We start from the raw sequence: 16,796 nt of genomic DNA on the forward strand, positions 1-16,796 counted from the left end.
AGTCTTAATAGGTATACCAGATATAATTAAGTCAAAGATCAAGTAAATAGAATATATACCATAGTGTGGACAAGATGCATTGGTTTTGGATTAGCTTCTAATGAGGGAATTGTTGTGTGGGAGCTTCAGGCTTTGCACATAGTAGGTCCTGAAAAGTATTACTGATTCATTAATTCATGTAATGGTTGATGAATCTTTAGTGGGTATCTGTCATGTGCCAAGGACTGTTCTAGATGTTTGGGGTTTATCAGTGAATAAGACAGACACAACCTCTGCTCTCCTGACAATAAACAAACTAAAGGAAATGACTCTGAATGTTCTGCTGATGGAATAATAGAGCAGAGCCAGGTGGATCAGGAAAGTCAGGGGGTACAGTTTTAAGTAGGGTGGTCAGAGCAGGCTTCACTGGGAGGTTTTTTGTTTGTTTGTTTGTTTTTTAAGAAAAAAAGACTGAAGAAGGCCGAGGGAGTGAGCCATGTGGATATTCAGGGAGAAGCATTCCAAGTGAGGGATCAGCAAGTAGAAAGGCCCTGAGGCAAGGAAGCACCTGGCTTGTTTGGGGCTGGAGCTGTAGGAGGGAGGGGAGAGAGGACGGACATGGCATCTGGAAGACAGAGGGCATCTGGAAGACAGAGGGCACCTTGACTGTGTGGGGCCTTGCAGGCCATGGGAGGATTTTGATTTTGACTCCAAGTCGAAGAGAGACATCAGATGCTTTGGAGCAGAGCTGTGGCATCACCTCATGCAGATGCTCAACTATGGCCTGAGCCGGACACGGTGGAAGCAGAGAGATGAGTTAGGAGGTCAGTGCAATCATCCTGATGAAGGGTGGTGGTGGTTCATCTCCAGCGGTAGCAGCCCAAAAGGTGAGAAATGGTCAGATTCTGGATACAGAAGGGAGAGCCAACTGGATTTTGGGGCAGATTGGATGTGGGGTGTGAAAGACAGAGAGGAGTCCAGATGCTTTTTGGCCTGAGCGGTTGGAAGGATGGAGCTGCCATTTCCTGAGACGTGTGTGCAAGAACCGTATGGTCCGTCTCTCGGTGACTGTTAGAGAAGAGATACCTCGGGATTCTGGGCTTAAATGTAAGGCCTCCCTCCACCTGCTGGGGAAAACCTCGTAAAACCAATGAGCTTCCAGTTTTGCTTTTGAAAGATGAGACTCAGAAAGACTGAGGTATTCACAAGCAGTTTTTATAAGACTCGAATGAACAGTTTAAAAAAAAAAGCAGCAGTTTTTTGCGTTGTATTTCCTCCTCCGTGCCAAACAATTGATTTGGCTTTTTTAGTCTTTTTCTCACCCCACTCCACACATTGAAATGCCACTTCTGAAGAGGAGAGCTGCAGGTGCATGCTGGCACCAGTAGAAGGAGCCGAGGAGCCCTGGGAAGACCTTTGAGCTGAGGCCCAGTCTGGGAGGACACCACCCTCTCTCAGACCTGCAGCAACGTCTGTGCCTCTGGGCCAGAGGCCAGATGTTTCTGGGAGGATGGGGAGGTGGTTCTAGAACTCTCTTGACAACTTTCCTATTCCACTGAAACTTTTGTATGTTGGTACTGTCATGGCTAACATGACTCCAGGCCTCACGTGGAGAACTGACCAGTGGGGGGAGCCACAGAAATGGAGCAAGAAAAGGAAAACAGTTACATGGGAAATCGTAAGTGGAGGTCAAATGGGTTTGGGAGTAACAGGAAATATTAGATAAGAGACGCTCTCTCTTAGGATAATCTCCATCTGTGCTTATGGCCCTGATTTTTTTCTGTCAGAGTTAAAAAATATATATTGTATAAATAAAAAGAATAAGAAAATAGCACTTCTGTGACTCACACATTGGGCAGAGCTGCAAACTCTTGTGATAATCAGGGAAGACTTCGCAGAAGTGTTGGTGCTTGAGCTGGATCCGGGAAGGTGGGGAAAGATCCCCATGCAAAGAAGGGCTTCCCAGGTAGAGAGAAAGTATATGCAAAAGCACAGTGTTATCTAGGTGATCCACTACTCTTTACCGTCTTAAGTAGGGTGAAAAGTCTCTAAAAGCAAGGCCCCGATTGTCTACTTAATCTGTATTACTCAGAAACGGTATTAAAGAAATGAAGGGGCAAGAATGTTTCTGGTTTTAATATTAAATGCACAAATCAGCACACAGTAACCTGAAAGAACATTAGGAGCATCTCTAAGGCGGAGTTCATTCTTGGACACATTTGCCAAAGCACAAATACGGAAACCCCACCCTCAGCCAGATCTGAAGAAATCAAAAGGCTGATGTGGTATAAATTCCTCTGCCCTGATTGCATAAAGGAGATCTGCCAACATTTTTGTCTCTGATATATTCCTTTCTGCACAAAGAGCTGAACTGGGTTCTTAAAAACCTGATCGTGAACTGCGATAGGCAATTCTGAATCCCTACCAGCATCTAGGAAAATTAACTCCTCACTGATCTTCCTAGATAAGCACCCAAGCTCCCCACTTCTGAGATCTGCATCGGGATCTGCCTAGGTTTCTGTCACAGAGCAACTCCCTTTTTTGGCATAAGAATGTACAGGGTGCCTGTAAAGTTCACACTGGGTCATCTAAGCCTCTTTAAATGCAGGATGATTCATTGCTGGGGGTGGGGGAGAGAGGAGAGTGAGGGGGAAGGAAGTGCTGAGCGGAGAGGCGGAGCAAAGTCATTATGAAATTGACTGCAGAAAAGCTCCGGCTGGGAGTGCTGGGGTCACATGTTCTTACTATTGGTATTTCAGCTACAACTTTTAAACCAGAGATGGGGGAGGGGTTGGAAGGCATCACCTTGTAACTTGATTGGCTTTCAGAGGAGATGCAGCCGATGATACCTGGCACATTGATTAGAATTACAATGGAGGATTAATTTCTCTTTTTATCTGACAAAGAAGAAAAGCTCTCCCATGACAGTACGGTTAGCAGCATAAGAATCTGGCTGTAGTGGTATGAGTGAACAATTTGTCTTCTCCTACTTGATTTACTCACATTCTAGCTGACAGGGTCTTCCATTCTGTGCATTCATTTTGTACTTAAAAAGGGATTGTTTGTAATTTACAGTTGAAGTCTGAGTGCTATTATTCTGCTCTGTCAGAAAGCATCTGTGACAGGAGCTATCACTTCATGTCTGTGCCACGGCACAAAGCAAATCCGGATCTTCAGTCATCAGTCTTGAGAGCTCCCCAAAGTTGCCCAGCAGTTATACTGTGGAGAGGCCTGACGGACAGGGGTTCTGCAAATACCAAACTGCCTGACAACCCCTGCTGAAATCCCGACACGGACAGTCTCCTCTAGTTGTTTATGTCAAAAAGCGAAGTTTGCCAATGCATTTTTCTCTGACTCTTCCTCTTTGGGGTAAACTTGGTAAATTCCTCATAAAACAGTTTTCTTAAACCCTGACCCTCATTTGGATCAGCTTTTCCTAGCCGATATTGACTCACGAAAAATAAAGTAACTGTGAGAGCTTATAGCTATGTATTTTAATGTCATGAAGTTAGAATAACGATTTGATGGGGTTTTTTAGCCTGTTGTTGCCCCTGATCTTAGTTTGAAGGCACCCTAAGCTTTACCCTCACAACCCATCAACTGCCACTATCTTAAGTGTAAACAATGGTGGCTTTGGGCTTTGCTTTTAATTTGGAAAATGTATTTCTTTTGAGGAAACAAAATGCCAAGTTGTTAATGAAATGCTTTTAATAGATTTCCAAATGCTCCTGGCCAACACCAAGCAAAGTTCAACTCACTCATTCCAAGCCTTAAAATGTTGTTCATTTTCTTTTCATGTAAGAAGAACTATGTTCTATAGATGATTAAGACCATAAACTCTTGTTATTTCATAGGTTATTGCATTACATTCAATGTCGGACATAGTTACATTCGTGAAAATGTGTCTAGGTCTTGCTTGCAAAATAACAGCGGTTAAAAATCATCTTGTTTCCTTTTGATGTGTCCTGTTATACTAAATATATTAGAAACTGTTTAACAAAAAAACAGATTTCCTTTTGGTGGCTTTGATTTGTTTTCTAGTGAAGTAGCAATAGTATACTTTGCATTATCCATGCCCAAAGCCATCTGTCATTAAAAGGTATCACCCCCAACCATTCAGCCATAACCAGCTGTAACTTCAGAAGGCTTGTGCTTTCTAAAACAGAGAGCAAGTTTTCCATTAGCTTTCCAGGGTGGCAAAGTATTTGAGGACTCCCCCACCCCACCTCGAGAGACTGAATCTAACAAAGTTTTAGTCTTACAGATAAGCCTAACAGATTTTCGTTTTCCAGGCCCACATCAGGTCTACCAAGGAGATTATGCCTTCACCAATAGCTTACTCTCAGAGATCATTTTAACAGGGGGTAAGGTCCATGTTCTATACTGCAAGGCGGAAACCTCAGGAAGGTAGAAAAGTAACTAAGTTACTACTACACTATTGCAAAGAGCCATGCCTAAGGTCTCCAATTATGGGTTCTTAGAACTAATTCCTTCACCTTCTCAGCCCCATTGTCTATACCAGTGCTGTCCATTAGAAATATAATGGACACATGTCATTTTAAATTTTATAGTAGCCACATTAAAAAGTAAAAAGAAACAGGTAAATTAATTTTAACAAGATTTTTATTTAACCTAATATATGCAGAATATTTTCATTTTAATATTTAATATATATATATATATGTGCATATGTATGTGTGTGTGTGTGTGTGTGTGTGTGTGTGTGTATGTTCTAAGTCTTTAGAATCCAAGGTATATTTTACAATTACAACCCATCTCAAGTGCTTAATAGCCATATTGGACAGTACAGACCTATACTAAAGCATTTGTTTTTGTTTTAATTGTAGACAGAATCTTATTTAAAATTGCCTAATGTGTGTACTGTTAAGTCATAAACTGTTGGCAGATGTTTAAATGCAATGATTTTAATTTCACTCTTGACTATTGGTGATGTCACTTTCATTACCCAGAAGCCTGGGCTGCCTACAGTTCGGTGGAGGGTCAAGAAAGCTGATTCAGAAGGATTAAAGGATTCCTTAAAGGATTCATGTCCTTTAAGAGTCTCTGTGCCTCGAACAGAGCCCAGTGACTTCAGTTTGGGTGTGGCGAGCTGACCTCAGAGTCTATTGTGTGAGTGGTTTTCACTTCTGTTTTTAGTTTATTTTGCTTTTCTGGTCTCTCCAGCTTTATTTGGAAGTACAATCTAAGGAAAGTATATTGGTTTTGCAGGCACACTATGATTTGCTCAGATTTTTAAATGACATATGTGGGCTAACACCCTCCTTATAATACCATGGTTAAAGGTCTGTCAGTGTTTGCTTTAAAAATTCAACTTTGGGGTATTTATTACACAGCCATAACAAATTGCTCCAGGCCAAAATTTGGCAAATCTTTCTTTGGCATAGGAGGAAATTCTTTTTAACAATTTTTTAAGAAGATATAAAATTAAATGTTTACCATTTAAATTTACTCACGTGATTTTTTGGGGGGGGATAGACAAGGCATTCAGACAAAACATGTTGTAACTTTACATTTTGTTTGTTTTACAAATTTGCAGTATTAATATTAGCTTTATAAATAAATTTTGCTGATGATTTACACAGTTGCCCTCCCACCACCCAAATTTTTAATGATCCTAATATTTGATTCTCATATTTGGAAGTCTGATCAATATACTGATTCTGAGAGGTACTGGATCAATCAACTATGAATCTTTAAGTTTCATCATGGTAAAAACAGACATTTTTCAAAAGGTAAGATTTGTTTTGCTGTGAACTCACTGCAGATGGAAATGTCTTACTCATCTTTATATTCTCAGGGCCTAGTTATTGTAAATGCACAATGAATGGCTGGTGGTAAATAAGTGATAAACACATAAAAAACATAGCTCAAGAATGAAGACTGTCTCTATTCATAAGTCTCATTTAAATATTCACTTATTAAATACTCACTATCTAATAACTTGGAAAAATCTTTGAAACTGTAAAGAACATGCCACTGGATCTTTAACCTCTATGATTTCCCTCATTTCTGAACAACTCAATGGATTATTGTTATTATTGAATGACCCAATGCTATGCAGGCACGAGCCAGTTCCAAAACTTTTTTGAGGCTGAGCTTTATCCTGTCTTATCCACCTCCCAGGAGCATTTGAAGATGCAGTGTGGAAGGACTGTAAAAAGTATGAAAAGCTACATAGGTACAATTGAAATGTAAATCCTCCCCACTGCAAACATGAAAGATAAACCCCTAAAATTACTGTGAAAGTAAACATGGTGAGAAGTACCTATACTTTTACCAACGTATTTGACTCCAAATGAAGTGAACTTATCTGATGTAGTATTGGGTTAACTGACCCCAAGGTTTTTAGATAAACAGGAGTGACTCTCACTTGCCTTACTCTGTGTTGTGTTTCTTTATTTTTCATTGCAGAAAAGCTAAGGCATCTTTTTCAAGTATGACTACTGAGGTCCACTTTCTTTTAAGAATTCAAGCCTAAAACTCTAAATAATTGTATCTATATTCTATTTAACTTCCAATCCATTCAGTCATTTAGTTGTTACAAGCTGCTGAGCCTTTGTCTTTGCTTGTCTTTGTTTTGCTTTGAACTCTGTAAGAGGCTACTTCCAATGAAGACATATACTACATTTAAAAAGCCCTTACAATTTGGAGGGCCCGTACACTTGCTTTATTAAGTACTCTTGTGCTCCCTCTGCTGCCATGAAGAAAAGTTTCATGTTCAAGACCCTGGTATATTCCTTACAGAGTGTTCTCTTGGCAATGATGATGCAGATTTGTGCATAAATCCGGGCCCTTCTGAAATGCAGTACTATTTGACCAAACCGTAAAATGTAATAATTTTTCATTTTAAAAGTGCAAATTAATAAAAGGGGAAGGGAATAAAAAAGAATAAATAGAAGAATTAAGTTCTGCATCTGTGGCCAAATTCATCTAGACAGAGCCCTGTAGTATAGACAGTGTTCTTCCTACTATAATGCACTCAGGAATCACTGGAGGGTGCGGGGGGCGGGGGGGGGTGGTGGTGGTAGGGAGCTGGTTGAAAGACACATCGGGATTCCGTAGGTCTGGGGTGGAACTCTCATTCTGAATGTCTAAAAAGCTTCCAGATGCTGCTGGTGCTGCTTTGAAGACCACGCTTTTAGAAGCAAGATGTGATATGTAATTGTATGATGTAAAATATACTTGATAGGCCATTTTAAACCTTCAAAAGTAGACATTACCAAAACAGTGAAATAGATATAAGAGTGTTTAAGCAATGCAGAACCCAGATTAGGAGGATGGCTCAGCCGGCCTTATTTCTCAATTTCCTTTAATTTCAAAGTTCGACTTACACTTGCCTGAATACAGTATCAGGTTTATGACCAGGAGCATAGTACTACATCTTTGCTTACTGGCTTCTTGAAAACCCTGCTCTTCTTTCATTGAGTTGTTTGGGGTTTTTTTGCATGAGAAAGTATTGTTTTTAAAGAATCAGGGCCAGTTATTTGTGACTGTACATTTAAAGTTTTGCCATCTGAAACTACAACATTTCAGTACTAAAGGTAATGAAACTGTATCATAAGTATTATGTTTATGTTGGACCTTGCAGGAAGAAATAGTTACAAATTTTAATGGCAGTTTCTGCCTTTAACCTTAATGGCTAAGTAAGTAAATGACACAGTTCTTATTAATTGTTCTTACTGTTTGGGTAATAAACGTATTTAGCTTCCTTGAGGGAACATTTAAATTAATTGACTAACTCTAATCTGAGTTATGTGTTTTAATGTGTTGAAGGTTGTTAAAATAAATTAACTGCATCAGTTTAATAATGAAAATATTGCTCTTTTTTTTAACCCCAAATTCTCTAAATGTAAAATGTCTAAAAATAGGGTGGAGGTGGATGGGACAGTCTGCAGATTAGGAGTTGGAATGAAAACATCTCAGTTAAGCCAAAAACATGGCAACCAGTATTTTCTGTTATAAAAATATTTTAGATGAATTAATTTTTTTATGAAAGCTGTCTGAAACTGAAATGAAGAGCAGAAGTTCTCTGTTTATTCACAGGCCAGTAATAATAATACCTGCCTCAAAAAGCATACGTCTTTCTCGTGCAGAGCTAGCAGCTCCTGCTCCTTTCAGAAACCGGCACTGCCAAGGGGGGAAAGATGTATTACTACCCGGTTACGTTCTGAGATATTAACCTTCACCTTGATAATGCTCGTCAACGAACACTACGCCAGGCAGAGCCTTTTCAGGAAACTGATTTTAATTGTCCACTAGAGGCTGTAATGAGACCAACAATGTCACTTTAGACCAACCTGGGGCTTAAACTGTAACCATCATTGATTTTTAAGTGAAAAAAAAAAAAAAAAGTTGTAGAAACGAGTAAACAGTAGTAGTAGTTCTTTAAAAATAGCTATGTATATGTGCATGGTATTTCAAAATATGAGAAAAAAAATGATTTCCGGGGCTCTACACCTTCCTAGCTAGGGTGCTGATTTTTATTTCTGCAGCACCTTGGCTCTACAATACAGTTGTTTAAAAGCTGACACATTTCTCTTGGTGATTCTGTATCCTGCTTCAGTTGGTGACTAACCGTTAAGTCATAAGTAAATTCAGCCAAAAGGTTTCTCAAATACAGCTTCCAGTCAAATGGAGGCTTCCAGAGAAAAACTTACATTGGAAGGATCGTATTTCTAGACAGTTGGTTCCAAGCACCTGAAAGAGGTCAAATGCTGCCCCGACACCTACCGGTCTTCCAGAATTATCTGCAGCCAGGAGAACGCCGCACTGAGCTCCCTGTAGCATGGCTGTGCCTTCTCTTCCTCCAGGTGCCACACCTGTTGGCCAGGTACCACCCCTCCAAAGAAGAGTCCTTCCCTTCCAGCTAACGCCTGGCGGTGGTACCCACGGAGGGACGGGGTGGCGAGGAGTAGAGAACCGCACTTAAATTTGAGTCCAGAGGAAGTTCTCCAGCGCGGATTCACGAGAACTGCCATCTGATGCTCGGTTTGCTTTCTCTATCTCCTACACTGGTTGCCTCATTTCCGATGAAATTAATGATCCCGAATTAGCGGCGAGAGGAGTGCGCGGATCGTCTACCCAGGGTAAAGCTGGGTAGTTCCATACCCAAAGCAGATTTCCGGACCTGCAGAAAGAGAAAGGAGAGCAGGGAGGTCACCAGCTTTCGTAGGCAGGAAAGGTGAGGGTGCACGTGCAGACAGGGGGACCCTTAAAACTTTCCTGAGTTGCACGCCAAGGCAATCCCCGCGGCTCGGTGGGCTGGCTTCCGGAACGCTGGGGCTAAACCGGTTTGAGGGTTAACATGCGTGAAGATCGGAGTCAGCCCTCTTAGACGCTTGTCGGCGCGCCCAGGACGAAGGGGACGTCGGGATCAGAATTGGCCCACCTCCTCTCCCACTTGGGGTATTTCATGGGCTCCGACTTGCAGCTCGACAGCCCTCGGAGAGTCCTCCAGGGTCCCTGAGTTGCACCCTGCTGTCGCTCTGTCCCCTCCAACTAGATGCAGGGACCCGGGAAGGCGCGCGAGGACCTACCGGTCACCGCTAAAATTACCTCATCGCTTCAGCTCCCCGCCCCTTTCCCAAACCTGAAAGCACTGTCCCCTCCAGCCCCGGTCACCCCTCCCGCCCCGCGGCCCTCGATCCCGAGCCGGTCTTGGGGAAACGCGCCCGCCTCCCCGGGGGCCTCCGAGCCCGGGCTGCGCGCACCGAAGGGTTAAGGGCGCGGACCGGCCGCCGCGCTGTGCGCTCGCTGTGCTCAGAGCTGCTCGCCCCGCCGCCCGCCGGAGGGTGCCCCCCCCCGCCCCCCCGAAGTCGGATCCCAGAGCTGCGGCGGCGGCAGCCAACTGCTCCATATTTGGCTTCTATTACACATTTACATACTGGAGCGAGCTAGCGAGCGAGCGCGAGAGAGCGCGAGGGAGGGCGGGCGGAGGGAGGAGGGAGGGGAGAGGAGCGGGGGGAGGAGGAGGAGGAGGAGGAGGAGGAGAGAGCAGAGTATACCGCAGACATCATTTCTACTACAGTGGCGGAGCCGTACAGGACCTGTTTCACTGCAGGGGGATCCAAAACAAGCCCCGTGGAGCAGCAGCCAGAGCTACAGCAGCCGCAAGACACTGTTTCTCTCCCTCTGCCCCCCCTTCCCCACGCAACCCCAGATCCATTTACACTTTACAGTAAGTGGCTATTTTTTTTTCTCCTCCGATTCTTTCTCTCCCCCCTCCCCCATCTCCTTCTCCCATGATTTAGATTGAGATCCCCCCCTACCCCCGCTCTCCCTAGAGGGGCAAAAGCAACAACCAGCAAACAAACCCCAAACCCCATTCGGCGGCACGGAAAACAGCTGGAAGAGGAGCGAAGGAAATCGACGCGTTGTGTTGTGGTGTGGTGTGTGTTTGTGTGTGTGTGTGTGTACATACACCCTTCCCCGGCTCCAGCTTCCCGGGCCGACATCCCCGCTCTGGGAGCAGGGACAACTAGCAGGAGGGCTGCAGGGGCTGGGTGGGCGCCCGCCAGGCGAGGGGGCGCGCCCGGGCTGGGGGCACGGGCGGGCGGGGAGAGCGGCGGCGGCGCCCCGCTACGGCGGCTGCCGGTCCGGCCGCGAGTGCGGAGAGCCATGTCCTCCTCCCTGGAGGTGGCGCAGGGGGAGGCGGAGGCCGGGGGTCGCGCTGCCCCCTTCTCCCGCCGCCCCCTTCTCATTCCTCTCCCCGAAGAGGGCGGCGAGAGTGAGCGGGTCTGGAGAAGGGCTGGGCTTGCCCGCGGGGGCCGCCTGGCCTCGGAGCCCCGTGGTGGGGGGTCTCCCCGCGGAGGCCGGCCTGGCCGGGCGTGCGGCTGCGGACCGGGAAGGGTCTGCGCCCGCGGCCGCGCCGGGACTTCGCGCGCGTGGCCGGCCGCAGAGCGGTGGGAGAGCGGGGGACGCTGAGGGGTGGGTGCTGGGGGAGCGGGTGTGCGGTGCCGGGAGCGCGGCCGGAGTGGCGGTGGCGGCCCTGGCTGCAGCTGCCGCCGCCGCCGCCGCCGCCCTGTTGGTACGGCAGCTTCCTGATCATGTGCAGCCGTCGCAGCGGCCCGGAGCCGGGAGCCCGCGAGCGCCCCAGCCCGGGCCGGCGCCCCCGCCAGCGCCCGCGGCCGGAGCCGAGGAGCCGTGGCAGGCGCTGCCCTGCCCGCGCCGGAGTGAACGGCTGTACGGCTGCTGGGAGGGTGAATGAAGCCGGGAGGAGGGGAAGGAGGAGGAGGTGGCGGCGGCGGCGGAGGCGCTGCGGGGACTGGGATGCGCCCTGGAGCCCCGCTGCTTGCTCACTCTGGGCCGGGCCGGGCCGGAGGCTCCGCCACTCCTGCCACCGCAGCCGCCACCTCCTACGTGGTTCCAGCGCTGCGCGCAGGCCGGTCCCGCAGGGGGCGGGGCGGGGCAGGGGGCCGGCCGGGCTGAGCAAGAGGTGAGGCGGTGGCGGAGCGCGGCGCGAGTGTGAGTGAGTGCGTGCGATTGTGAGTGTGTGCGCGCGCGCGCGCGGGGGAGGGGGCGGCCGAGGCCGTCGCGGTGGGGAGGGGGCCCCCTCTGTGGCCACTTGGCTGACTCCGCACCGCCCCGACCCCTTCTCGGCCACCCCCCCGCCTTCAGGCCGCCTTCCTGAACTCCGCGGCTGCTGCTTTCATTTTATTTCAGACCACGTAGGGGGCTGACTGGAAGCGATGAAACAATTCAGGTTTTCGAGGCAGATTGAGCAAGAACCTTAGCGGGGGGTGGAAGTAGGGTGGGGGTGGAGATCCTGCCAGAAAACAAACAAAAAAATCAGTTTCCAAGGACTGTGGGGTTTGGTTCAATCCCGTGGCTGCTCTGTTTTGTTTTGCTTTCTTAGTATATAATCCTACAGATAAGAGGGTAATATAAATACTTCGGGAGATTGGGAAATTGCTGAAGAGTAGTAAGGGGGGAAAAAAAAAAAGTCAGTCGGAAGCTGGTTATATAATGCGCGATGTGGCTAACGAGAACGGCAAGCTATTTTTATTTTGTTTACCGTATGCTGTGCAGTAGGGACTCCTACAAACTGGTTCTGTCCCCGAAGAGATTCTTAGTTTCCCTGTGAGATCCACAGGATACAATTAGCAAAATGAGAAGACCCTATTAAACCCACAGAATAAAAATTAATGGCTTAGAGTGGCATACTCCGTGCACATCCTGGTGCATGCACGGGAATGTGTGTATGCAAATAAGTTCTTTGCCCATCTTGTAGTCACATCTCATTGACATTTGTGTTTTATAATGCAGGCTGTTCTTAATATTTAAACATCATCGTTACATAGCGCTCACAGCAGTGGGTAGTTACTTGATGGTTATTTTTAGGCACAGCTAGTTACTTTTTCGACAGTGTTAGCTAAGCTATTTCTTTTGGGTTTCTGAGGAGCCCTGCAGTTCCTAGAAGCCCCTGTCTTAAGCCCACCGGGTGGTTTATTTGGTGGGTGAAGGTAGTTTGACACTAAAGCTTTTTTTGTAATGCAGTGTTTGCCTGAAGAAACCACCAGAGAGAAGGATGAGAAAATCCTGCAAATGAACTCTTGGAAAGGGACTGCACCATAACGGTTAATGCTTTGGCATTTAATCTCCTCTGATTGCCCTCTGTGCCTGCATCAGTCAATATTTTAGCAGCTCCACAGATAACCGGGCTTGAGTGCCACCTTCTACATAAAGCAGAGGTTGAAGGACTCCCCTGAACCTTCTGCCTGCCTGCCTTTCTCATCTCGTAGATACCTGTCAGCGGGTGTAGGTTTTCGGTGTACTTACTCCAACTCTGATCACTCATGTAATTAGATCAGGCTGCCATGGCAACAGACAGTGTTCCTCCGTCCATTCAGGTGGGTTTGTCTTGTGCCTGGACTACTCCCAAGTGTTTCATGCACAGTATTTGTGCTGCCCCAGCCAGATGAGAGACTTTACTATTTCAGCTGCACCTTCTTTCTGTCATTTTTGGACGGGAGACACTGAATGATGCTTCTAGTTACTCAACTTTTATAAAGGAGACCAACAAGCTGTGCTTACTGGGTGCAGTATGTAAATGCATCTCCCCAGACAGTGAGAGGAGCCTGACCGTCCTGCTGGTGTTTATTGTGAACAGATCAACAAGTATTTGGTACTTGTTAGAAACCTTTCAGAGCTGACTAAAGCAACATTTCTTTTGCAGGCTGTCTGGTGCCTTTGGCCTTGCAGGCACTTAACCCTTTCAAGTGCAGAAGAAGTCATCCTTTAGAACTCAAGTTGCCAGTAGTCACAACTGGGTTTTCTTTTTTTTTTTTTTCAAATTTTTATTTATTTATTTATTTAAATTTTATTTATTTATTTATGGCTTGTGTTGGGTCTTCGTTTCTGTGCGAGGGCTTTCTCTAGTTGCGGCAAGTGGGGGCCACTCCTCATCGCGGTGCGCGGGCCTCTCACCATCGCGGCCTCTCCTGTTGCGGAGCACAGGCTCCAGACGTGCAGGCTCAGCAATGGTGGCTCACGGGCCCAGTCGCTCCGCGGCATGTGGGATCCTCCCAGACCGGGGCTCGAACCCGTGTTCCCTGCATTGGCAGGCAGATTCTCAACCACTGCGCCACCAGGGAAGCCCACAACTGGGTTTTCTAAAGGATTTATTCAGCGGAAGTAATTTATTCCAGAAGGATATCCCCATTGTCAGATTTGAAAACTGGACGGCCGTCATAATAGCAAAAAAATGCTACTGACAGTAGGCAGTCATTCTGAATGTATTCATTCTTAACTTGGATTTCTTGGCCATGATCCTTACCTTTGTGGTAGTAGGTTAAAAGGTTTTTGTCTAAGGTAAGGGATGATGCAGGCCTATAGCTGGTAGAAATGTATGGTGCTTTTGCACAATAACTTGTACTCTATTTGGGAATATAATTTCATGGGCATTTAATAATTTAGAGAGCAGCATTCTGCTGTTTGCATTAGGGGACCACCTTATTAAGCCTGCTGAGCAAAGAAAAATAACACTGTTCGGAAACAAAAAAGGAAAGAAAAGTAGCTTTGGTTGCTGAAGCTCTGTGTTGCTCAGGCAATTCAAATAAGGGAGAGTATTTTAATAACTCTGATATTTGAAAGAAAAAATAATTGAGAATAATGACGTCTTGATGTCATTGTGACCCTGCCAGTCAGTTTACAGTTTTACAGCCCCATAGCTAAATTGGTAAATCCTTTTTTTTCCCTCTGGGGCTAAGATTGAGAGGGCTACTCAGTGCTCCTCACAGGGGGTTTATGAATTTCTACCATTCTGTGAGTTTATGCAGTTGGTAACGTGATTGTGACCTGCTCAGATCAAGCGTTGCTGTGTTTAAAACGGGCCATTATTTCTAGGAGGTAAATAGATGGGGGAGGCAAGGATATAAAATAAAGCGCAGAAGTTTAAGTTTTACACAACACCTTGGAGGTCCTGGATTACCTTTTACAATGTACAGAAAATCGCTTCACTTGCAGCCAAACGTGAACATGTATTTTTCAGTGTACAAATAAATTCATCCTAAAATAAGTATGAAAAATGTGCTTGATTGGGAACTGTGAAAGTCAATATTTTCCCTTCTGGATTTCGTTTGAAGAGGGTTTGGTAAACAGAAGTGATACTTCATTAGAAATATTATATCTAGGCTTTCCGGCCTCTGAATTGCCCTATACTCTTGGAGAAGAATTCAAGGACAACTCTTTAGTCATCAAATTATACATGAAATGTCTGTAACTGGCCTTACGTTTCAACAGACCTAACTCAGTTGTCTGGGAGTCCCGGGAAAGGCCAGCCTTAAGAGATTATTAAAATATCAATAAGCATGTTTCTGTGACTCCTGGTTTTGTTGTCATTACAGAGTTTGATTCACATTCCTTTTGTATAAATGTGCCTTTATTTTTTTTCCATTCTGAAATGTCAAGTGGATTTTCTGTTTGCACTTACCTTGAATGACAGTTTTTGATGACTAACGCATGGTAACACTGGCTCATTTTGTTTCCTATAAGAAGTTAGTCAATAAACATGTTTTTACTAAAAGCCTGAAATTTAGTGAAGGTAGGAGTGAATGTTAATTCTTTCATTTATAGTTGTCTGCAAGTAACACATAGTTTAGACTATGAAAAGCTTAAATACTTGTGTAAGATGACATAGTACAGCAAGGCAGAATATTATTTTTATAGGGGAGACATGATTTGATTTCCATTGCTTTATATCTTTTGATATGTGCAGCTTAACTGCTTCAAACAACAGATTTAGTTCTGCTCATACTTCCAAGCTTATCAGAAGCAGGCTCTCCTTATTTTGTGAAAAGCACTGAAAATAAGAAATCATAGAAATCCCAATAGAGATAATAATTTCTGTTCTAGGGCATTCCACACAGGACTGCCCCTTTTTAAAGAATTTTGTAGTCCTCAATTATGCTGTTCAAATTTTAGTTTCATTCAATTCAGTTTAATAAAATACGCATTCAGAATTTAAGAGGTGGTGTAATAATGAGTATACTCCATGCCAGTGTTGGAGAATATTTTCGGATGTTGGCCGAAAGAGTTGTAATTGGATCAAGGTTTTAAAAATATGTAAATACTTAAAATTGCAGGAGTAATAAAAAGGTTTAGGTAACTAATCTTTATTGGTGGAAATAGTTTTCAGAAATCTCTTTCCTGTTTTATAATTTATGTATCTTTGTCTTTATCAGTGTAGTAATATATTTTATAATCCTTATAAATCTGAAGTTTTCAGGCCAATGTACTATAAATATGTGTACTACCTATTACCATTTCAAATGTACTAAAACACATTTTAGAACTATTAAAGACAAAAAAGCAACAAGCATTATATTCTCTTTGACATATTTGATGTGAGCAGAACTGATTCATTGATTTTTTTATAGCTTTTAATGCATCCCATTTGTGGAGTAATGAAAATGCAATGGTAATGGCAATAATGTAAGCAAAAATTGTATCCTAAACCTGAAAATTACTTTTCAGAAAATTCATTGTAGTGTAATCACAGTTTGAGGCTTTCGGGGGGGAGAGGTTCCCCTGATGATGGTGTTTGGATTCAGGCTAAGAGGAACTCCTTTTTTTCTATTTATGTGCTCTTTAATGGACACGTTTTGAATGAGTTATTTAGCAGAAGTTTTTAGTGATCATTGTCATAGCTGCTAACCTGTAAACATTTATGCTTCTAACATTCAAAGAAAATGTATTTTTTCTGTCACCGCGTATGGCAAATTTTCTTTTATTGCACCCTTAACTTTGGCCTACTCTCCCCGAAGTATTTATATTATATCCTGTATCCTTATTATTTATATATTATCACCTCTTTACTGACTGTCACATCAGTATTACTTAGGCCATCTTTCTGTCTTCCACCATTAATAGTATTGTGTTATGTTGCCCTGCTGTGCTTTTTAAATATTAAGGGTTCCATTTTTAGCAGATACATAAAACAGTCTATAGGCTATTTTCTGGTATGTTGTTTGTATGTTTTTGCAATACAGAGTCCACTCTGCCTTGCTTTATCCTTGTGTTTCTTCCCTCCAGTGGAACACAGCAAGTTATGTTAACTCTTTGAGTTAGTCTAACTGGTGTAGCTTTTGAAATAAGTAGGCATACCAACGTGAGAGTAAATTAATATTTTACAGCATTTGCATCATGTTTGACTGTTCTCTGCACTTCAGCAGAATAGAAGGAGACTGTAATTTGGACTCTATAAAAGCTTATCTGCCAGGTGATAGGTAAATAGGATGGTGTGCACATACATCAATACACAAGGCAACACTCTCAACTGTTAGCTCATAAAGCAAGCA

General features: G+C 44.4%; 2 protein-coding genes across 11 annotated transcripts in view; one reads left to right on the forward strand and one right to left on the reverse strand.

Moving 5' to 3' along the window:
• LOC309607182 (uncharacterized protein) overlaps nt 1-8,978 on the reverse strand; it is a gene marked incomplete at its 5' end in the record, with an annotated part of 32,811 nt that extends 23,833 nt beyond the window's left edge. For 3 of the 8 annotated variants that reach the window (XM_082345460.1, XM_082345459.1, XM_082345461.1), the window contains one exon: nt 8,731-8,978. In XM_082345460.1, coding sequence (XP_082201586.1) covers nt 8,731-8,978 — 248 coding nt within the window. Of the gene's footprint in view, nt 1-1,827; nt 1,905-8,730 lie in introns of those variants that run through there. The other 5 variants (XR_014232299.1, XR_014232300.1, XR_014232301.1 and 2 more) reach the window with 4 other exon arrangements.
• Nucleotides 8,979-9,043: 65 nt separating this feature from the next.
• ATXN1 (ataxin 1) overlaps nt 9,044-16,796 on the forward strand; it is a 432,099-nt gene continuing 424,346 nt past the window's right edge. For all 3 annotated transcript variants that reach the window (XM_082345422.1, XM_082345423.1, XM_082345424.1), the window contains exons 1-2: nt 9,044-9,181; nt 10,028-10,177. The gene's annotated coding sequence lies outside the window, so the exon portion shown is untranslated. The remainder of the gene's footprint in view (nt 9,182-10,027; nt 10,178-16,796) is intronic.

The sequence above is a fragment of the Balaenoptera borealis genome, assembly GCF_965194805.1.
Source record: "Balaenoptera borealis genome assembly, chromosome: 12".
NCBI lineage: Eukaryota > Metazoa > Chordata > Mammalia > Artiodactyla > Balaenopteridae > Balaenoptera > Balaenoptera borealis.